General features: G+C 36.8%; 5 protein-coding genes across 5 annotated transcripts in view; 2 read left to right on the forward strand and 3 right to left on the reverse strand.

Moving 5' to 3' along the window:
- Positions 1 to 1,765: 1,765 nt before the first annotated feature.
- On the reverse strand, positions 1,766 to 9,507 carry LOC134677062 (probable inactive tRNA-specific adenosine deaminase-like protein 3). The gene is made up of 2 exons (XM_063535502.1): positions 9,317 to 9,507; positions 1,766 to 2,892 (listed from the first exon to the last, which is right to left on the reverse strand). The coding sequence occupies exon 2, from the start codon at positions 2,862 to 2,864 to the stop codon at positions 1,809 to 1,811; it is 1,056 nt and encodes a 351-aa protein (XP_063391572.1). The 5' UTR covers positions 2,865 to 2,892; positions 9,317 to 9,507; the 3' UTR covers positions 1,766 to 1,808.
- Positions 4,966 to 6,145, reverse strand: LOC134676881 (uncharacterized). Its single transcript, XM_063535266.1, has one exon. It carries the CDS (start codon positions 5,895 to 5,897, stop codon positions 4,992 to 4,994), a length of 906 nt encoding a protein of 301 aa, XP_063391336.1. The 5' UTR covers positions 5,898 to 6,145; the 3' UTR covers positions 4,966 to 4,991.
- Positions 9,508 to 14,966: 5,459 nt separating the features above from the next.
- The window catches only part of LOC134677163 (neuropeptide SIFamide-like), a 162,999-nt gene continuing 154,221 nt past the window's right edge, over positions 14,967 to 23,744 (reverse strand). Inside the window, exons 2-3 of the mRNA XM_063535621.1 lie at positions 15,228 to 15,350; positions 14,967 to 15,098 (exon numbers count right to left, since the gene is read on the reverse strand). Coding sequence (XP_063391691.1) covers positions 15,007 to 15,098; positions 15,228 to 15,348 — 213 coding nt within the window. The 5' untranslated portion in view covers positions 15,349 to 15,350 and the 3' untranslated portion in view covers positions 14,967 to 15,006. The remainder of the gene's footprint in view (positions 15,099 to 15,227; positions 15,351 to 23,744) is intronic.
- LOC134677122 (neuropeptide IMFamide) lies at positions 17,745 to 18,885 on the forward strand. The gene is made up of 2 exons (XM_063535579.1): positions 17,745 to 17,895; positions 18,543 to 18,885. The coding sequence occupies exons 1-2, from the start codon at positions 17,757 to 17,759 to the stop codon at positions 18,632 to 18,634; spliced, it is 231 nt and encodes a 76-aa protein (XP_063391649.1). The 5' UTR covers positions 17,745 to 17,756; the 3' UTR covers positions 18,635 to 18,885.
- Positions 18,970 to 23,744, forward strand: part of LOC134677126 (unconventional myosin-Va) — an 81,818-nt gene continuing 77,043 nt past the window's right edge. Inside the window, exons 1-3 of the mRNA XM_063535584.1 lie at positions 18,970 to 19,358; positions 21,036 to 21,158; positions 21,813 to 21,931. Of these exons, the coding sequence (XP_063391654.1) occupies positions 19,332 to 19,358; positions 21,036 to 21,158; positions 21,813 to 21,931 (269 nt within the window). The 5' untranslated portion in view covers positions 18,970 to 19,331. The remainder of the gene's footprint in view (positions 19,359 to 21,035; positions 21,159 to 21,812; positions 21,932 to 23,744) is intronic.

Genomic DNA, 23,744 nt, shown 5'->3' on the forward strand with positions numbered 1-23,744 from the left:
ACTACACTAAATCCATCCTCCGCCCCGTCACTGACCCAATCCCTCAACCCCCCGATCACTCTACCTCACAGCGCATCAACCCCTGATCCATGAACCCCTCGACCCTGAACCAGCAGCCCTTCAACCGCCATTCCCCGACCCCTTAACTCCTAACCCTAACCCCCGATCAGTAGCCTTACCAGCTTACCAAGAGTTTGACATTGATTTATTCGCTAGCGTGTGTGTAACTTACTTTCTTTGCATCTCGCTCGTACTGGCATATTAGTGCAAGCGAGATGCATAAAAAGTAAGTTACAAAGACGTTAGCGTCGCTAACTTAGCGAATATGTCAATGTCAAACTCGTGGTAGGGCTACACTTGCACTACATCAAATTGGCGGTTTTCGGAAGCAAATGCTCGAGTTACTTTAGAAAACACCGAAATCACTTTACACGTGCCTTTAAAAACTGAGGAGTTCCCTCAATTCCTCATGGATTCCATCATCAGACCAGAACCAAAAATAATTTGGAAACACCTTGGAGGTAACTCCTTCCAAACAAAAAAAGAATTACTCAAATCGGATCACAGGTGCCGGAGTAATCGCTGAACATACATTTCAAAAAATCATCATATCATTATCATCAAAACAATCATCATCATCAGGTCTACTTCATCAAAGTGGTGGTTTTCGGGAGAAAATGCTCGAGTTGCTTAAGAAAACACCCAAATCACCATGCATGTGCCTTTAAAAATTGAGGAGTTCCCTCAATTCCTCATGGATTCCATCATCAGAACAGAACCAAATTAAAATGGGACCAACTCGGAGGTAGCTCCTTTCAAACAAAAAAAGAATTATTCAAATCGGACCACGGATGTCGGAGTAACCGGTGACGTTCACCGGTTACTCCGTCATCCGTCTTACATAGAAAAAAAAATAGCCTCAACCGAATACAGAACCTCCTCCTTCTATGAAATGGAAGTCGGTTAAAAAATGTATATATATGGATAAATGATTTTATTATTTTTATATCATTTTGATCCATGTTCATTCACTGATATCTATGTGTTAAAATTGTTAAATATGAAACGGTGTCGTCACGCCATCTAGCCGAGGATAGGCTAAAGGTGTGTGCGGCATCTATCCGAGAATGACTTTTACTTGAATTCCGTCGCACGTTTTTTCCTTAGACTTTATTCGTCTTATACGAAGTTACATATGTCTTTGCTACAGATAAGTAAGAACTATTCGTATGCGGAGGTCAATATGTTCTGGTCAGGTTCTGTTGTTCAGAAGTTGTGAAAATGACAATACTGATGACGCAATAGGGATAATGGTTAGCCTTGGATCTGGGATGTAAGTTAACTATACTATAGCTATCAGTAGCTGTGCCCGCAGATCTGTTTCTGTAAATATACCACCTTCTGGGCACCTTCTGGGCGAGCTCGCTCCATCGTAGGCCACGTCTACGCCTCGGCTAGTCTGTGGCCATGAGTAAGCCCATTCATAATAAAAAAAAAAAAAAAAAAAAATAAGTTGCACTATATATGTCCATCCATTTACCCGTAGCTCACGTGATGTGGTAGCCAGAGGTTGGAAAAGCAGGTAGGTCTTAGAGGCGATGGGTGGCATTTTATAAAGAGAATAAAGATATAAACATAAATAAATACAGGACATTTTTACACAGATTGACTAAGCCCCACGGTAAGCTCATTGGAGCAAATATATCCATTTAGTATTTTCTCATTTACAAGGGTATTTACTGTAAATACTGTAATAAAATAGAAATTAAACTGATAAATCCTCATTTATTGCTTATAACTAAATACAATCATTCCAAAAAACCAGTAAAAACTTCAAAATGGTGATTCAGTGACGTCACAGTTTGCAACTTGACACGAGACTTGAGGCCTCCCAACGAGTTGTTCTGAAGACAGAAGAATACTCTCTTCACTCTTGCATGTACCAGGGCCATGGAACACATTAAACACGGCTCTCTTATTAGATAAACATAGTACCCAGTACACAAATAAGGCCCCCTGTCGTTAAAAGCAGGTTTCACACCAAAAGCTGCACTTGGAAACTTTTTTCTCAAAAATTCCAACAAGTTTTCGTCTATGCCACGTAGTCTAATCTCAGCTTTACTTTCGCCCCACGCTCCGCCATTTTGAGACTTCGCTACGTTGTCTATAGCCAACATGGCGGCATGTTGCACTGGATGCTCTAATCTGTGGTCAAATGAAGCAGCGACTATTGAATTAAAAGTTGGATCGACGACTATTGCTACGTTCAGACAGGATAAATTGACTTGTGAGTCTCCGATATACCATTTAGCTATCTCAAAAGCCATGGTCATAAACTTGGTGTGATCATCATTTTCTGTTTGATTAAAAATGTTGCCATCAACTAATTTTTCTAAATATTTGTTCGGATGAAAATTACAGGACCATAATTTGCTGCAATCTCTAAAATGGCTCGTCAAAATCGGTGGTGTAAACGGCACAGCGACTTCTTTAAAATATTCAAACATATCTTTCAATTCTTCAACATTACTTTCTATATATTCTTGTATTGACGACATGCCTTTTAAAAAATGTACTGGGCATAGGACTATATCCCTTTTCCGAACTCTTTTCAAGTGCGATAATTCTTTTAACGGTATTTTGTCGCTGAGAACGGCCATTGCTTTCGAAATATCTTTTAAGTCCCTTATATGTCCAATGTATATATTTATTAAGGGAATTGGTTGAAATAAATCATCTTGCAATACTGCAACAAGATTACTTTTTCTTTGCTTTATACTCTCAATGTAATAGTCTATGGTATTGACTATAGAGCACTCTGTTTTTACTTTTTTTGGCGGCGGTTCCGTGGCCAATGTATCCATTTTGATTCTGCCCGGATCTCCTGAGACGCTGAAAATAAAGAAATGTTCCACTATTGCATTACACACTTTGATATTGCTATACGTTTAGGCGCTTCATATTTTTCACAATAAAACACTTTTTAGTCAGCATTTGTATCCTTTAAAAATCAAGTCCTCTCAAGAGGGAAAAGTAGACAATCTCATGCCGATGCAGAGATAAATTTGACCGAAATACATGTAATTAGCATCTCTTTTTAGGGTTCCGTACCCAAAGGGTAAAACGGGACCCTATTACTAAGACTTCGCTGTCCGTCCGTCCGTCCGTCCGTCCGTCTGTCACCAGGCTGTATCTCACGAACCGTGATAGCTAGACAGTTGAAATTTTCACAGATGATGTATTTCTGTTGCCGCTATAACAACAAATACTAAAAACAGAATAAAATAAAGATTTAAATGGGGCTCCCATACAACAAACGTGATTTTTGAGCAAAGTTAATAAGCAACGTCGGGAGGGGTCAGTACTTGGATGGGTGACCGTTTTTTTTTTTTGCTTTTTTTTGGGTTTTTTTTTTGCTTTATGGTACGGAACCCTTCGTGCGCGAGTCAGACTCGCACTTGCCCGGTTTTAATTATTTTGATTACAGACGATTCGTAAACCACCGTAACATTAACCGCTATATAATTCGTTTTTTAGGTTTAGAAAAAGACTACGCGATCTTGACGTGTCTTAAATGAAAAACTTTTTAAAAATCAGTTACTATTACCAAAAAGAATAGATAGTATAGAGGGGTCCTGTCAAAGTAAATTTTGTAGACACGGTACAATTACTGCCATCTATCGACACACGATTAAAACTTAAAATAAAATTGAAAATGTATAAATGAATCAAAATATGTTTACGGATAAATGATTATTAATTTTTATTGCTCCACACTGACCCATGTTCTTTCACTGATATGTGTTAAAATTGTTAAATATCAAACGGTGTCGCCAACGCCATCTAACCGAGAATAGGCCAAAGGTATATGGCGCCATCTATTCGAGAATGACTTTTGCTTGATATTCAAGGCACGTTTTTTTCTTAGACTTTATTTATCTTATACGGAGTTATATATATCTCTGCTATTACTTATGAAAGCTAAAGAATGTAAATAATCGTATATCATTCATGATTGTTACATATTTGCCTTGACTTATTTCTCAAGATTGTTTACCTTTTTTCTAATGCTAAAAAACACGGACTATATCTCTTTACTGAAAATCACAACCGAATTGGCCAATCCGTATCAAATACACATGGTAAGGTAATAAAGGTAACACACACAATAGAAACATAAGTTTTTGGCAAAAATGTCATTTTTGGTACAAGCTTTTATCGCTGACTGTACCTTCCTTACGACAGACAACTAATACTCTTAAGACAATTCTAAAAACCCCTAACACAATTAGGTTGTGTTGTTTCATCACAGAGTTCCTGTGGCCACCTCCTGTCTCCATCATCAGATCAGCTCGATGGTACCATAATATTGCATTGTCATCCGAATTATATATGCATGCAAAATTTCAGCTCAATCGGAAACCAGGAAGTGGATCAAATTTAACTTGCAAGATTTGATTACAGACAGACAACGGTCAGGTGAAAGTAAATAAAAGCTTGTAGTATGAACAGTGTTTTACCCTAACATGTATCTAGCATGTATTTGGCATTTACTGTTGAAACAATTGAAACCCCCTGGTTTAAATACATAAATTCATGGAATAATCCTGATTTATTTAAGGTAATTGAATACTTAAGAGCACATAAAATTCGGACATTTTAATAAGAACTATAATTTAATCACCTTATGTAATATTTCGGTGTGTAGGCCTGCTTGCACAGGCCTCGAGAGAGACACTACTTTCCGAGCAAAATATAGGTAAATATAATGATAACTTTGTAAATATTTAGTAATTTCATTACAATTCAAATTCAAATTCAAATTCAAATTCAAATAATTTATTTCAGAATAAAATTCCATATATGTACATTCCATTTACAATAAGATAATTACAATAAAATTAAAATTAAGTAAAGTATAATTAAATATGTTAGTAACATTAGGTAATCCTTAAAACTATGTTAGTAAAGGTACCTACACTTATTTAAATTTATTTCCCCACTGCGGTATGGAGCTGAATCCATCGCCGCAGTATCGGGGAGTCCCACCTCTCAGCCAGTGTTTGCAGGATGGTGTTCGTGGAGCCACGCACACGCCTCATCATCGAGGCGGCCCGTTTCCTGATTACGGCGTGAAAGCCATCAATTTGCCGCTCCGCAAACATCGTGGAGGCGCTGCAGTGTCGTGGCAGCCCGAACAGCACCCTACACGCATCATTATACTGGACACGCAGGGCGCCGTATGCACGCTGCGTATGTCTGACCCAAAGGCTGCACGTGTAAAAAGATTGGCAGTACGCCCTAAAAAGGGTTACTTTGACTTTATCAGTACAACGTGCAAACCGCCGGGCCAGCATATTACAACGCACAGCCAGCGCCCTACGTTCCCTCTCTATATCAAGATTGTCGCTTAAGTCATCGGTGACCCAGTGGCCTAAATATTTAAATTGTTGTACTTGTTTTAACGGCGCCCCATATAACCTGACAGGTGGTACATCGAGATATGTTTTAGTGCCAGCCTTGAAAACCATGAACTCGCTCTTGTCTGCGTTATATTTAAGCCCATGGACCTCGGCGTATGACTCACAGATGTGTAACATTTTCTGTAACGCACTAATCGAGGGGCTGAGCAACACCATATCATCCGCATAACTGATGTTGTTTATGCAAACTCCGTCTACTGAGCATCCTACGCTGGTGTTGCTGAGCTCCTCGATGAGCCGGTTCATGTACAGGCTGAAGAGCCGAGGCGAGCTTAACCCCCCCTGCCGCACCCCGCACTCCAACCCATACACTTCCGAGTGCGCACCCGCCCATTTAACATTGTTTTTCTGCCTGCTGTACCAGTACCTCATAATGGAAATTACTTCACCAGATATGTTAGTCTCTTCCTTCATCTTCAGCCACAGCCTATCGTACGATACCAGGTCAAAAGCCTTTGATAAGTCCAGATAACAGGCAAATACAGGTGTCTTTCTAGCTGTGTAATATTGAACAGTCTGCTTGAGACTCAGGATGGCACTTTCAGTGGATAGGCCAGGTCGGAACCCGAATTGAGCATCATGTAAATGTATGTGCCTATCCAAATGTCTGTCAAGCAGCCTGTCCAATATCTTAGCTATGACGTTTGCCAGTGAAATAGGCCTGTAGTAATTGTATAGTGTGAAATAGGCCTGTGTATTACAATAGTTCCATCAATGTGTTAGAAACAATACCTAATAGTTAGGGAGGCGAATAGGGGAATTTTTTGCAATACTCGAGCGTGGCAGTTTAAGATATGAGAGATACCTTAGACCTAATAGAACAACCTTGTAAAGTATTTAGCTCTATATGTAGTGACGCGCGCCTAGGATAGACGATCAGATTAGTAAAAAAAAATGGATAGTCTGAAATACTCGAGCGCGTCAGATTAAGATATTGGGGGTTGATTTTAGTGTTTAAAGACTAAATTTAACTAATCTGACGATAAGTCCTTGACGCCGCCGAGTTATAGGGTCGCGAACTTGTAAAAAAAAAACGTTAATCCGGTATTCTCAAGCGCGATTTTTTTATTTTTTATTTTGAAGAATATAATCTAAAACTTACTAAAAATACAAAATCTGCCGGTTTCCGCATGACCGGAAGTGTGGAGGAGCCATTTCGTCTTCCTAAGAACGCGTTGCGGCATATAAGTCGCGAACGATACATTTTACAAAAAAAAAGTTTAAATAAACAAAAAAGGTAATTTTATTTTACACAAAAAAGGTCTCTTTACATTTTTGTCCAAAGTTAAAACTTTTTGACTTGAAGCATCATAAAATCGGTCAGATTAAGAGAACCCACCAACATTTTTGTCAGATTAAAAAAATATGCTTTCAGGATACCGAGATAAACCTCCCCTATGAAAATCTGACGCGCTCGAGTATTTCAAAAAAACTTTTGTTTTTTGCATTTTCAAAAATTCATCGTAACTTATCGTCACGCCGAAATCGTCAGTTTTTTTAAAGGAAGCTTCCTTGGGGCCTACTTAACACCCCTTCCGAAAATCTGACGCGCCCGAGTAAATTTTTTTTTTTTGCATTTTTGACTACTTTATATGCCTACCCCCACCACGCAAACCGGCAGATTAGTATACCGTTGTTATCAGAGGCACTCGGGGCATACGTAGTATGAATATCTGACGCGCTCGAGAATGCCCAAGTAACTGTTTTTTTTAACATTTTTGAAAAACCGTACACGCCAAACCCACCGCTAAAATGGTTTTTGCCATACGAGCTTTTCTTTTCGAAATTATTTTATCTTTCGATTTTGATAGGTCTCGACGGCGCCGTTGAATTACGCCATTTAGCTACCTCGCCTCCCTAACCATAAGTATATAATTTTAATTGGTTTACTACCATCCCTGGGTTTACTACCAGGGGCCCGTTTCTCAAAATCTTGTAACTTGTAATACAAGTGGAAGTCCCTTTCCAACAGAAGCTGTCAAAAAGTGACATCCGCTTGTATTCCCATAAAGTGATTTTGAAGTGAAAGCTTGTAACAGACCTTGCTTTACTCTTTGGCTTGTAACTTGTATTGTAATACAAGTGGATGTCACTTTTTGACAGCTTATAGTTCGTTTTTTTTAGCATTAGAAAGAACTTGCAAGAAGGTAAGCGATCTTGACATGTCTTTTAATTGAAAAACGCTTTTTAAAAATCAAAAACTATTACTTAAAATGAAAGCAGAAAAATATAAATGGTCGTATTAGATTCGTAATTGTTACATATTTGCCGTAACTTATTTTTAAAATGTGTTTTTCAATTAAAAGACACATCAAGATTGTTTACCTTATTTCTAATGCTAAAAAAAACGAACTATAAGTTAGAAAGAGACTTCCACTTGTATTACAAGTTACAAGCTATTGAGAAACAGGCCCCAGTACTAGCAAATGGGAGCGATCCCTATTTGTATATTATGCATTTTTTGCTGTAAAATAGTACAAATAGTACACAGTATTGCTACTGTGCAATTGTTGTTAAACAAGTCCAATACCAAGAAGGCTTATCAGCATAATAGGTATTAGTATTGTTTTTTGTGCTTAGTACAACAGCAACACTCCAAACTGTACATCAGTAGACCTTACAGGCACAGAATAATGAATAGTACTACCGCACAGAAACCGAACTTTGACTGCGGTTCAGGGTGGAATCATGCTGTCCCTTTCTAATATATGGCACTACCCCTTTCGGCTATTTAGGGTTGTCAAAAATCAAGTGATTATCTTATCTGTGGTCGTGCACGCAAAAGGAAGTCAAGTGGTGCCAACCCTAATAATTGATCGGAGCAATGCTGAGCCGAGCGGAGCCAAGTTTGACCGAAGTCAGGAGTTACGCACCCCTGTTACAGGTAACAGTGTGGGTGATGATACATAATAAAACATTGAAGTTGCCTTTATGTTTTAGAATAGACAGGTTAGTTAAATTTGTTAAACATGGGTACTGGGTTTGTACTAAGTAGGTACCATACTCTGTATCTTTATGTATTTAAATAAAAGTAAACAAACAATTTGTACATTTTCGGGTAGTTATAACATTTATTGGTTAACCAACCAAATACAAAACCGCCTGAATCTGTCACTGTACGACCTGACTTTAACCTACATTATTTGATCGTGTAATGTTTTCATGTACCCTCAAATAGCTAAAGGAGCCATTTTAGGGTAGGAGCCAGTTTACTTTTATTTAAATATCTAAAGATACAGACTATAGACCAGACCAAATTAATCATAACATATAGTTCGTTTTTTTAGCATTAGAAATAAGGTAAACAATCTTGATGTGTCTTTTAATTGAAAAACACATTTTAAAAATAAGTTACGGCAAATATGTAACATTTATGAATCTAATATGATCATTTATATTATTCTGCTTTCATTAGTAATAGTTACTGATTTTTAAAAAGCGTTTTTCAATTAAAAGACATGTCAAAATCGCTTACCTTCTTCCAAGTTCTTTCTAATGCTAAAAAAATGAAGTATAGCAACATTTTAGTCTGTAATATGATTAGATATTTAACTTAATACATAGTTTCTAATCTTAGCACTTAAGTAAATGCCTAAGTTAAGTTCAAAAGTCCGATTAGTGAGAACAACTGGCTTTGACATCAAATAGTAATAAATACCTACTTTGCATATCAAGATTCGGAACAGATTCTTATAGGAAATATCAGTGTGAATCCACGCCATATACGGAATATATGTAAATAAACACTATTATCGGCGTAATGTGAAATAAAACTGCTAATTCGTCTCACTAGTTATGCACCATAAAAATAATAAAATTAAAGGAAAATTTACCTTAATTTAAATCCGGATGACGCACTTACGCTTCACTTTGACTGGTCACACAGTTGGACCGAAAAGATGTATTGTCACTACATATAAACATATAGAAATAAGCTTTGTGTAAACCAAGTAAACTTAATAGTTTACGGATAAAAATAATTTCACACACGATATACCACATCAATCAGTCAGCCATTGACGCCACAGATAAGGAATGTGATTTCTGACAGTTCTCCATCGGTTTTCCGGGTTTTCCGTGCCACCATGCGATGTACATGATTTTTTTTCTATAATATGCTTTAACTTCATTAAAATAAGACCCTATTTTGATTAAACAAACAGGTACAGTTTGACTTAACCTTATCTCAATGCATGCTCAATTTGAAGACTGACGCATCATTAAACCATGCTTGCGTTTAAAAATATGATAAAGACGCCTCATTTAGTCCAATGATACCAGGATAAAAATAGTCCCCTTTTTCAGGATATTATCAAACAGTTTGCCAAAATTGCTTATATTTTTTGATTTTTTTATTATAAAAAAAACAATTGTATGTTATCCGTATTTAAAATTTATTTGCAATGGCCTAACACCCTTTTAGGGCATTGCAAATAAATTTTAAATACGGATAACATACAATTGTTTTTTGTGTTTCTACAAATTTTTACTGCAACGACTATATGTACCATGGTTTCGCAATAAAGATTTTTATTCTATTCTATGTTATTTTATGTTGTATCTTAGTTGTTCAAAATAAATAAAATAAAATAAAAAATAAAAATAATTTATTTCAGACTTTAGGTCCATTGGGGTTAGTATCATTATTACTAAACTTAAAATTAGGGTTAATATCATATAAAACTAAACAATACATTAAAATTTAAAAATAAAACAAAACTAACTTAACCTATGACCCGGTACATACGGAACTGGCGCATGCAGACCGAGCCAGTGCCTCATTAGGGGGCTGTCCCACGTTTCTGAGACAATGCCCAGGATTCCATTGGGGCTGTCCCGTATCCTGCTCAGGGTTGAAGCACACCTCTTTCGCATGATGGCATGGAATCCATCTATTCCGGCATTGGCAAACATCCCCGAGGCGCTACAGTAACGAGGCAACCCCATCAGAACCCTGAAAGCATTGTTATATTGTACGCGTAGAGCGTTGTAAGCCTTCTGCGTGTAGTTGGCCCATAGGCTGCAGGTGTAAAAAGATTGGCAATATGCTGTGAACAGCGTCGCCTTGACTTGTTTCGTACACCGTGCAAACCTACGCGACAACATGTTGCATCTGACTGACAACGCTCTACGCTCACGTTCCATATCCATGGTATCACTCAGATCTTCCGTGACCCAGTGACCCAGATACTTAAATTTGACGACTTTATTTAGAGGAGTCCCGCATAGTTTTAGGTGTGGTACGTCAGGATAATATTTGGAGCCAGCCTTAAACACAAGCCACTCACTCTTCTTTACGTTGTATCTGAGTCCATGGGTCTCGGCATACTTCTCACAAATACTGAGAAGAGTGATCATCGCGTTGATTGATGGAGTCAGCAGCACCATATCATCTGCATAACTAATGTTGTTTACGCACACTCCACCGATATGACAGCCTTTATAGGTGCTGCTGAGTTCAACAATCAGACGATTAATGTATAAGTTGAAGAGACGAGGCGAGGTCAACCCCCCCTGCCGCACCCCGCACTGCAACCCATACATATCAGAGAGTGACCCTGCCCATCTTACATAATTGGTTTGTTTACTGTACCAATATCTAAGCACCGACACAACTTCGCCCGCCACATCAGTCTCCTCTGTCAACTTTTGCCACAAAATGTCATATGATACAAGATCAAATGCCCTAGACAAGTCTAGAAAGCATGCATTGACAGGTGTTTTTCTAGATGTATAATGAGAGACAGTGTGCTTGAGAGACAGGATTGCGCTTTCGGTAGAAAGACCTGGCCGGAAGCCGAACTGCGCATCGTGTAAGTGTATGCGACTGGCCATATGCCTGTCAAGCAAACTGTCTAACACTTTTGCTACTACTGTGGCAAGCGAAATCGGTCGATAATTAGAAAGCTCAGAAATGTCACCAGTCTTATCCTTCATGATTGGCACGACAATAGTCTTCATCAACTCATCGGGCAGGTGTGAGTGGCTAAGACACAAATTAAGAAACATAGCCAATACTCTGGGCAAATGCACCCCTGCGTACTTTAGGTGCTCAATACTGAGCTGGTCGTGGCCCGGAGACTTGCCTCTTTCCATACCACTAATTATTGACGCGACTTCCTTAGCGGTGAAGTGCACACTCAGGTCCCTTGACTGACTCTCCATATTAAGCACCTTAGTTTGACGTATTAAGGGCGCATTTACCTTAAAGTGGTCTTTGAAAAGGTTTGCTATGGCGGTGGGATCATGTTGCCCCGCTACACTCACAGGGACACTCGACTTAGGGTTCAATTTATTAGTATTCTTCCAAAAACTCTTAAAGTCCCTCACCTTATGGTTTTGTGCCAGTATATCCATTTTAATTTGAGTTTGATTATTTTGACACCATTTTAGTGCGGACTTGAAGAGCTTTCTGGTAATACACATGTTGTCATATAAAGGACCCGAACGCGGCTTATTAAACATACACCATTCTCGAAAAGCAGACCGAGCCTCCCCGTGAGAGCGCTTAACATGCTTATTCCATCCAATTATACGTTTAAATGTTGCCCTGCTGTTCTTACTAGTTAACTGTGATGCTTCGGTAAGTTTACTAATAATGTCACAATACATATTGTTCAAAACATTTTTATGACTACAATCTCTACACAACCTACCGGCACACCTAGCCAATTCAGAAGGAAAATCGACTTCTTTTAGCTTATCATTACATAATTCTGTATACCTAGATATTTGCATAGCATCTCGCTCTCCCCATCTGACATTATTGTTACTAGGCGGGCTCGACAAATGAATAGACTGCCTAGTCAAGGTCAAGTTAAGTTTAATCTGTAAAGGCATGTGATCCGACCAATATGTATCATAAAGCACTTCAGCCGCATCAATAAGGCCCCGAGCGGCCTCCGTGACTACACAGTGGTCAAGCCATCGCCGGCATCCGTGTGCGTCACTAACATAGGTATAGGTGTCTAACGATAGTAAGTCTAAGTCTACACATGTCCATTGTTGTTCCGCACAGAAAGTCAATAACTCATGACCGAACAATGTATCGGGATGAGCATTAAAATCCCCTAGCATGAAAACGGATTGCACATCGTTACTGTCTACTATGGCACTTATCTCACTTAGACACTCAGTGAACTCAATAATATTGTCCAACGAGTCCGTGGGCATGTACACAGAGAAAAATAACAAAGAGCAGTTCCGATATCGTACCTTAATTGCAGCAAGACGAACACTACTACATTTTATCACTGTAACATCTGTAAAGAGCGATTTCCTCCATAACAGAGCCACTCCTCCATAAGGACGCCCGCGAAGTACCCCGGCCGACGTATCCACCGCTGATGTACCCGTGAAGGCAAATTTATCATCAATTTGGCCTAAGTATGCAATATCATGCGGCAAAAGAAATGTTTCCTGCAACGCAATAATGTCCGATGATACACACAGTCGCCTAATACAGTCAACCGATCTAGTTACACTTCTACAATTAAAAGTTATTAACTTAGCTGTATCTTCCATTATTTTGATTTATGTTTTACGCCAATTTTCAGAGCATCTGCTCTGCCAATAAATTTCCGGTATGAAATACCTTCCGGCCAGAAGTCATCACTCATAAACATTTGAAGCTTAGATCTCGGTACAAAAACTTTAAAAGAGTTATAACTTTTTGAGATTTTCATTTTCATTTTTTCCACATTCACTTGTATGCTCCCTTTTTCCTTGACGTACTGCATAATATCTTCTTCCGTGACTTCTTTGTCAACGTTGTATATGTACATCGTAAAAATATTGGAAACGGCCCTAAATTTACTATTAGGGTCTACAATTGCTGTTCCACTATTACCTATAAAACGACGATTTTTCATCTTCTTACGTTGCACTAATTGCCATTCCTCGTCATCATCACATTTTGCCGTTGGTACTTGATTATTTATGTTCGGACCGAACGCCGCATCCGTGTGTCTCACGCAGCCACTTGTAATCTCGCCAGTAACTGATAACGCGCTCGTCGCCCCACCAGCGCTCTGCGCCTGCGCCGCCGCGGGACCGGTTTCGCCCTCGTCGCTACTCGTATGGTGCATTTGAAATAACGAGTCAGCAGCTGACTTTGACGTTTTTGCGGTAGGCGAACATTTGTTTACATCACTTTTGTGTTTTGATTTATGTAACGTAACCGTTTCATTTCGGGTTTGCGTGGGATGTTGTAGTGATGGTAAGGAGGTTTGCAGGTTACTTATAACGCTGTCATTGCTTATTTTGGACACGTCACAATTACTCAAATCTTGCGTTTGGGGTAGTAAACCCATGGGCCCGCTATTACAAAGACTAGTGTTATCTAAATTACAAAACACACCAGCTCCACCGCGCTTAGTATTCACAAAATTAAAATTGTTAGATTTATCTGAACTTGACTTCAAGAGATCAAGATCTGCCTTCAGTCCATTATGTTGAGCCAATGTCACGTACTTCTCCTTTATATCCTCTATTTCTTTCTTACATACATTCATAGTTATCGATCATAGGTACCTATTTCAAAACAAAATCAATCTTGAAGTGAAAATTGAGGTTCCGTGTATGATGTTTTCCAGTTTACGGAATTACGAGGAAACTGTTAAATCACACTTCTTTAGGTATATTAATTTAATTGAAATAAAATTACGACAGTACGTATATAAAACAAAAAAATCTATGTTTTTTCTATCATTTAATCTACGTGAAAGCTATGTAATTTTGTTTTAGGTGATATTGCTTATACAGTATATGAAGTATACACAAGTGGAACTCAAGATTAACCGTCCATTAAGAACTTGCTAAGACAAACTAACTCGCCAAGCAATTAGTTAAGTTAGTTACCAATCCCACCAGTTTACATATATACTTGCATATACCTACTCATTACGTCGTTCTGGCTAAGTAATCTTGATTAACATACGAATTCATAATGTCACATACAATATACAACATACCTACATTGTTTATATTTCTGTTTCTACTTCACTTAAGTACACATTTTTATTTTATTATATGTAGGTAGGACCTACCTGGTAGGTCCGTTTTGGTTACCTACGTGAAATTGTAAAGTTTTGTTTTACTTAAATAATACAATGGGACACCTAAATAGGCTAAGGAAAAAAAATACTAAAGATATATTTTGATATTCTTTATTTATCATTTAGTCATTATATATCATAATTTTATTTCATAAATTGGCTTAAAAATAAAACAAGGAATACAATTTCTCTATTGTCCAGTATCAGCTTGGGTTAAATGTTTATAACTTTAAAATCACGATCAATTTTAATTACAGGTAAAATAAAAATAATAAAGCCATATTTGGAGTAGAGCTATGCTAGACTAGACTACAGAAAAATTAGATTAATTCTTATATAAGAAACACGCCTCAAATGTTATCTACATATCCCTTAAAGCGTAATTGTATGTATTGAAAGTTGAAAAGGCCGAGTGTATAATTAGTAATTACATTTAGGAGATTTTGAATGGAATAAATTGTACGAAATTAATTATTTTCCAATGCTTGATACCACGCCTGGCAGGTTTCGGAGGCAATTTCACAGAGGGCAGACAAGGCTCTGCCTGTTGGATCATATTCTGAAAAGATAATACATAACATATTATTACACGTGTAAGAATATGTCCTTCAAAACTTGGTAAGTAATGTACCGAGTAAAAAAAAAATAGGGCCATATTTAAACTTTGTCAGCTGATATTGCAAATTACCAACGTAGCCCCGCTTTCCGAAAATGGAACCGTTAAATGGAGGCTTCTTGTATGCTCCCTCAGTGAAATGGAGAGCACACATGACGACAACCAGGAAGCAAAGAGTGATGAAGGCATGCATCGCGAATCTGAAATCCAACAAAAGATATCATATTAAAAGATACCTACTTATTAGATGCGTATTTAATTTCAGACGTTTCAGTTTTAATTCGTTTAGAATCAGACCGAGATAAGTCTGGACCGATTATGATAGCACACGCAGTGCAAGTGTTATTTTAAACGTCAAACTTCTATGAAATCTTCTGTGACGTATAAATAACACTTGCACTGCGTGTTCTATCCAAATCGTTGCAGACTTACCTCGGTCTAACTCTAAACATTAGACGATTGTACTTTTCCAATCAATTATTTCAATAGGATGAACCACGCATCGGCTAGGCTATAATTTGAAATAACGATAGGGTTAGACCAAGAAAAGTCTGCAGCGATTTTGATAGCCCGCGCTATGCAAGTGTAATTTAAAGTTTAACATTTAAAACAACACATCAAAATCTCTGCAGTCTTTTCTTGTTCGAACAGTATTCATATTCAGTTGGCTTTGCTTACAACTAGGTACTTACAACAATTTAAAGTTTGCTTTATTGATTACTCTAAATTTCTATCTCTTTTGATGCCTTACAAGCCCAGAAGTAGACTGTTAAAGAATACCGCCCTGTACTCCGTTTTATACCGCAGCTGAGGCTATCCTCTTTCGTATTTATTATCACTAATTTGTGTTATACTTCCCAGCATGATCTGATTAAGGATGAAGATTGGATGTCTAGCTTACAGAAAAACTTGACCAACGAAAGCTGACCGCTGACCTTATTAAATTATCTCCAGAATCCTCTTTCCAGCAGTTTGTATAAAATATAGCACTAAATAAGTATTTTAAAAACAAGTTGTAGTTTATAGGCAATATATAATTACCAGGGATGTTGCGGATATTCGCATCCGCATCCGCATCCGCGGAACATCCGCATTATTTTCAACATCCGCATCTGCATTCGCATCCGCATAAAATTGATGCGGAGCATCCGCATAATGCGGATGTCGACCAAGTCGGTAACAGGAACGTATTAGCGGCGGCGTAAGTGCTAAGGTAATTTCGTCATTATATATATAACGAACTCGTCTAGATGATCTAGATCCCAAAATTCTGGCTGAACTACTAAACGTTTCGTTTTTTTTTAATAAAAAAAGCTGAAATTGTAATATTTGACGTTTTTTGAGTAACAATTCTTGACATCCGCATCCGCGGATATGTGGCTTTAAATATCCGCATGCGCATCCGCGGATGTAAAAAAAATCTGCATCCGCAACATACCTGATGATTGTTGAACAGTGCCTGCTACCTGTTACGAAGGATCTATGTAAATATAAGATGGTGTATTAATAATTAGAAATTGATACTTGTGCTTGCTCTATTTTTAATACATATACATACTCAAATAAAATAATGTTAGAGTTAGACCAAGAAAACTCTGCATATATTTTGATGGCCCACGCAGTGCAAGTGTTATTTTAAACGTCAAACTTCTATGATATTATGACGTATAAATAACACTTTCACTGCATGGGCTATCAAAATCGCCGCAGACCTTTCTTGATCTAACTCTATTAATGTTTTTAAAAGAAAAATGTAAGATGTGGCTCTACATAAACCAAACGTAAGCTTTAATAAACTATTTATTAAAGCAATAAATTTCGAACTTAAATGGATTTGCGGGTAACTACATTAAGGGCTTAGTAATAGCCCGTGGACATCCGAGCAATATGCACTAACTAACTAAGTTATAATCCCTGAAGACTCCCCTATCAGTGTCAATACGCGGTCAGAGTGCGCTAATCCAATAATTGCTCGAGTAGCCGCCATCTTCAGGCTTTGCCCTATAAAATGGCGGGAAACTTTGGCCCTGGCATCAGTTGACGTCTGTCGCTTCGAGAGTTACCAGTGAAGAAAAAATATTGCAAAAAAAAGGTAAGTTGTAGTTTTCGTGGTTAAGTTTCAAATTATAATGCCTATTTTATTAAAGTTGAACGAGATTTCCTGTACATATCGTGTCCTGTACATACCGCTTATGAGATGGAATTCATTCATAAAGTGGATATGCACTTTTGCAGCTTGATATCCATGTACTTAATATTTTGGTGAAGATCATTCAATACAGATCACACAATAGAGATTAGAGAAACCCAGATATAAATAAATATTTAACAATGTAAAGTAAAATTTTGTTGGAGATACCATACAGCATTTGCTATATTAAGTATGTACTAATTAAAGTTGGGTTGATGCATCTTACTTAGACCTACTAGAATTAATTATCTCTAACGGATTAATATAGATCCGGTTCGAAGGACCATTTTTAACATAGGTGACATTAATAAGATTTGTACATATTGACGTACATTTTTGTACATATTGACGGATTTAAATGTAAAAAAAAGGATAAAATTGATAATTTATTTAATAAATATCTTCCATAGATGGCCGGTGACATGATGAGGTTTACTATCGGTGTAGTCTGCGTTGCCGTCGTCCTACTGTCTCTAGCAGAACTCAGCGAAGCGAATTACAAAAACGCCCCTATGAACGGAATAATGTTTGGAAAGAGGGGGCCTTCTGGTATGTATTGTAAACATAAACATATATTACAGTATTTATACTGGGTTAAGCAGATCTTGTTAGTAGAAAAAGGCGGCAAATTTTAAAAATGTAGGCACAAAAGGATATCGTCCCATAGAAAATTTGAATTTCGTGCCTTTTTCTACTGGCAAAATTTGTTTGACCATCTGTAGTTTATGATCTACCCAATAGCTATACATACATGTATGTAATTGTTACTCTATATGACTCTCTTTTCCTTGATACCATGGCATCTACTGTGCAATCCATTGAATATAAAATTTTGATGAATACCACTAAATCAGATTATAGTCTGGCAAATCAATTTTTAGCTCCTTTTTTTAACTAACAAAATGGTTTTTACATAGTGTAGTCATTTCAATTTGTTATTAATTAAATAAATAATAGTTTCTATTGATGCCCGATAAGTTATAATAATAATAATCAGGTTTAAAATACTCACAAGCATGTGACAACTCCTGGCGGGAAAATCGGCATACGGCTGCGTTTTCCTATTTTTATTTTTATAGTAATTAAGTTATATTTTAGAAAGAAAAGAAATATGAATATTGATGGCTATTAAAATTTCGCCACTCAGTACTGTCATGTTTCTTTTTTTTTCTTATAAAACTTTAATTTTGTTTCAGAATATGATTCCCGGGGCAAAACCTTTACCGCTCTATGTGAAATCGCCACGGAAGCATGTCAAGCGTGGTTCCCGTCTCAAGAAAACAAATAAAAAAGGCTACTTCATGGAACTTTACGCAACTATACCTAATTTTGGTCATGGATTATGATACTGATAAAATATTATTCCCCATTAATGGAAATATTTACACTTTACTAGCAACACTGACACGCTTATCTTTTTAAATTTTGAAATGTTTTCCTTAAATATTAAGTAAAAATGTAAAAAAGATATGATAAAGGCTGGAATATTTTCATGTTATTCTAGTCTAAAAGTTTAATAAATCATGGCGATGCATTAGTTATTGTTGTTTTATTTATTTAGGTCAATTTAAAATTGATAGTCGATTTGACCTACATTTGAATATTATGAGTTGGTAACCCTCGTGGGAAAATTAAGATAAGAATGACTTTCTTCGCGATTGTTTTCAGTTTTTTTAGATATTCCAACTAGTTTCTTATAGGAGTTTATGAATTCTCATTACACTGGTATGAGGTTTTCTTGTGGGGAGAAAATCTTTCGCTATTACAATAACAGCTGTGATTATAGCGATTATTGATAAAAACATTGCTTCTAATTTGACATCTGTCAATAACAATGCAATGCAGTGACGTTTCGCATTGTAAAAATTAGCGAATTCGAATCTACCTTGTTTCTAAAATGAATTATCAAAGTTCTGATTTAGTGGTGAAATAATGTTATAGAACACAGTTCCTTTATTCAACCAGGATTGTAACTAAAAATCAAAATGACTACGAAAGAGCTTTACACAAAGGTAATGATTATTTTTATTTTGGCATACCTAAAACATTTTAAATTTGGAATAGTTTTTTCTTAATTTTTAGTTTTAAAGCCGTATTTGGTTTAGTCGGACTAGGGGACTTGTAATAGGCAAAGTTTACACCACTTTTACTATCTATGCTACTATGCTTGAGATAATTTAATGTCTCATGTTTTATTCATTTTGTTGTAAATTATCACCTCAATCTGTTCACGGTAAAGATCACCGTATACTGCGTATACATTATATCATGTCTACATAACACATAATTGCTATGTTAATTTAAATACCTACTGATATCAATGATAATATCTTGCTTTTTTATTGTTACTTTTTCTGGCTGGATTATGCTTGTGTTAATTATTATCTGTATGATTATAATTTTTATGACCACCTATCGATTTAAATGAAAATATACTATAGGAGCAGCACTCTTTTCTTAAACATTTTATTTATAAACTATGATTTAGCAGCTAAGAATAAACATAGTTAATGCATATGTAGGACAAATAATGCAAAATGAATAGACAGAGCTTTGACTTGTTAAAAGAAAAATAAAAAAAAATGTGGTTGGAACATTCCTATACTTTTGTTTTCTTTTTGAGATAGGGAAAAGGGAGTGTGTATCGCTGGCAATATTATTATTAAAAAAATCTATCACAATAAATTGAATGTCCGAAAACTTTTTGACATTTTTGCTAACAAAATTGTCATCTTGATTTGGTTTGTTCATTTTCTGATTGAGTTATAAACAAAGTTATGCAGTTTTTCATTGGTGCCAAAAGGCTTACGGATTAATGGTTTAATGCAGCCGGATTGGAACACTCGTGGGCCGGATTTGGCCGGGTTTGGAGAACCCTGGTTTAATGCAATCATAATATTATTGTATGTCTCTAAAATAGATAACATATAGTGATGTACCGACTATTGATTTGGCCGACTAGCCGACTAATCGGCGCTCGAATGGCCGATTAGTCGGCTGACTAGTCGGCTAGTCGGCCAGATCATTAGTTTCGTATAAGTTCAGCTGAAAAACAATAGTTTTGCTCTTTTGGTTGCGCTATTCATATATTAGCTTGGCTAAAAGGTGTTTTCTATTGGTTCAAAGACCTATCACAAGAATCCTCGTTCAATTTCTGTCTTTCTTTTATTTTGCGATCCTGATGAGCAGAAAAAGTTTTCACACCCTGAATAGGTATTTTGGTAAAATAGACATAAAACATATGGTAAATATTAACTGTTGGTTTCTTTTTTTCTGTTTTTCTTTCACTAATAAAGTGCCGACTAATCGGCCATTTTTGCCGACTAGTCGCCGACTAATCGCCGACTACAAATGTGGCCGGATAGTCGGCTTTCCCGACTAGTCGGCGACTAGTCGGTACATCCCTAATAACATATCATTTCACATTTTGCTTAATGAGAGAGTGAGACACACTGAGATATATGAGACAATAGCAGATATGACACTGCACCTACTTAATCTTTCTGGTTGGACCTATTGGTTGACTGGTAGAGAATGCCTTAAGGCATTAAGTCCGCCATTTGTACCTTCATGTGTTGTGCAATAAAGATTAAAATAAAAAAATAAAATAAAAATAAATAGCAATGAATATTTACTTACCTAATTGGTGTAGATTAGTTATAAAAGTAAATACTTTTGGAAAATTCCAGGGGGCCCGGATATGGGTGGAACACCCCGAGAAAGTCTGGGAGAGTGCCACAGTCTCCGCGGACTACCGCTCCGGAGTCCTCATTGCCAAGTTGGACCAGACTGGAGAGATACGACAGATCAAGGTATGTACCCGTACTGTTAACTGATAGTTCGTAATCCTTATTACAACAGGCATAAGGTCTAACGATGGACAGTTAAGAGTATTGCTGTTTCTACAGTCGCCGTTAGATATATTGGAGCAGCCAAGCTGCTCACAAATATCTGAGCACGCCTCTATTGTCAAGGCGTTAGAGTGCATGTTCAGATATTGTGAACACCTTGGCCGCTCTGATATATCTGATGGCGACTGTACCATAATCATAAGATTCTGTTGACATTTAATTGGATTTAGGGATCATGTAGGTACATCAACATGACCTTGTGTACAATGCTTTACTTTGAATGGCTACGTAATAAGTTAACAATGCTTTAATTTGAATGGCCCTTACAAAGGGTAACAATGTCCTGTTAATCCCTACTTCACTAGTATCTCAATCAATCAATCAAACTTTATTTACCTTATTCGGATGAATTGGCGCGAATTCAACAATATTCCATAAAAATTACCATAAAAATGAAATTCAGTCATGACTGCTTACCAAACATTGTTTGTATACCAATCCATGAAGCTAGCATGACTAGCTGTCAAGTTGTAAATCGCGCGTGACGTCTTTCTTTTTATTGCACTATTCGAATTAGGAAGAGGTCAATTAATAACGAGTTATTTTTCTTAACAGATAAAAGATGAGAACCAAATGCCGCCCTTGCGGAACCCCTCTCTCCTCATCGGGCAGAATGACCTCACGTCGCTGTCATACCTGCACGAACCTGCAGTTCTACACAACCTTAGAGTCAGGTATGTTCTCTGCTATTAATAAGCCGTTTTTAAGCTACCTACAGTTAGCTAACAGTCGTCAGAGATCGGTCAACAGTGTCAAACGCTTACGTTAAATCCAAAAAGAAAACTGGCAGTTAGACATTATCAAACTGCACAACGGGAATTAATCGCGTATTTAAGTTTTAAGATTTACCTCCGACGTTTCGAGGACGGCGTTGTCCCCGTGGTCTCGGAGTTTGATAATGTTTAATAATCGTGAAAGTTTAAATCAGTGTTTGTCAGTTAGACGTTATATAAATGTAAGTTTTTATTAATAATTGTACTAGTATGTTATTTATATGTCTGAGCTTTTCACGACGTCCTTAATTATTACACCTTATAAAGCAAAGTTTGTGTTTTTGTATATTCGCGATAAACTCAAAAACTACTGAACGGATTTTCATGCGGTTATCACCTATCAATAGAGTGATTCTTAAGGAAGGTGCATAATTTGTTAATCCGTGCGAAGCCGGGGTGGGTCGCTAGTGACAAACAAATCCAGTTTTTATTTTATCACTAAAATCTTAGAAAAATCACGTTGAAATTCCAACTTCTAAAATTACTCGTTTATGTGTCATAACTAGTCATAAGCATTACGTATACGGATATACTTATCTACATCCGAACTCGTGCATATCTATCGGTACATTGTACGTAACTATGTGTCGCTAATGTGTTTACATAAAGGGGCGTAAAACACATGCATTTTTGCGTCATGTCACGATCTTTCATTCTGACAAATCAAACGGACCCCTCAGATGTCTATACCCTATGTTACGTAAGGTAGAAGTACTAGAGCTCGACGCTGCACTAGTATTCGACATGGGCACTTTATGTCAAAGTGACAAGGATTAAATTTGAACACAGAAAAATCTTCGCCGTTCAAATTTAACCTATGTTACTTTGACATAAAGTTCCCATGTCGAATACTAGTGCAGCGTCGAGCACTAGTACTTCTACCTTGCCTGCTAAGTTTACAAAAGATAATATAATTTTTGTTTATACACTGTCCGTGTCCGGTGTAGTTGACATGTTTGACAAAGATAATGTTAGACATGTCAGTTAAGACATTTTATAAGTAACAATTAAATTTACTTTCACTGATTTGTGTACCACAAAAAATGTCTTCTAGATTAGTGAAATATTAAAATAGTTTTAGTTTAATGGATCCATGGCGATATAAGTATATTATACGTATACTGTATGAAAAAAACCATAAGTATATAATTTAGTACGATAGTAAAATAACTAATAACTTCAATGACTGAGGGAAGAAACGTTTTTTTTTAAATATAAAATTATGACCTTATAGGGATGTGTATTGCCATAAGTTTAGTAATGATATCATGACTGATAATTGGTTTTCACACGACAAATTTTGATTCTTATGTCAGTGGAATAGAGTTTAATATTGTATTGGTGAAAACTTAGTTGAAGGCCGTTTTTAGCAAATTTATTACTTATACATATGATGAATTCTTAGTTACGTTACAAAATGACGCGTTCTCTGGACTAAAGAACTTACAGCTGTGTAAATAGATTTCTGAAATTTTAATTCCATAAATGTTAATACTAAATAGTTTCGAATAATATATATTGAGTTATTTTTCACACACAGACACAAGCTAAATACAGCTTTAGGTACTGTGACTTAGAGTTCAAAATAAAATCTATTTTTAGAATCAAAAAATTATTTATGTGCGTGGTTCAACAACCATAATTATTTTAACGGCTTAGGCCCACTTACACCATTTTATTAACCCGGGGTTAACCGGTTAAACCTGGAGTTACC

Source organism: Cydia fagiglandana, chromosome 25 (genome assembly GCF_963556715.1).
Source record: "Cydia fagiglandana chromosome 25, ilCydFagi1.1, whole genome shotgun sequence".
NCBI classification, from domain to species: Eukaryota; Metazoa; Arthropoda; class Insecta; order Lepidoptera; family Tortricidae; genus Cydia; species Cydia fagiglandana.

Coding starts and splice junctions, on each gene's coding strand:
- LOC134677122 (XM_063535579.1), top strand. CDS start 17,757: ATGGCCGGTGACATGATGAGGTTTACTATCGGTGTAGTCTGCGTTGCC. Junction 17,896..18,542: donor TGGAAAGAGGGGGCCTTCTG/GTATGTATTGTA, acceptor ATTTTGTTTCAG/AATATGATTCCCGGGGCAAA.
- LOC134676881 (XM_063535266.1), bottom strand. CDS start 5,897: ATGAAGGAAGAGACTAACATATCTGGTGAAGTAATTTCCATTATGAGG.
- LOC134677062 (XM_063535502.1), bottom strand. CDS start 2,864: ATGGATACATTGGCCACGGAACCGCCGCCAAAAAAAGTAAAAACAGAG.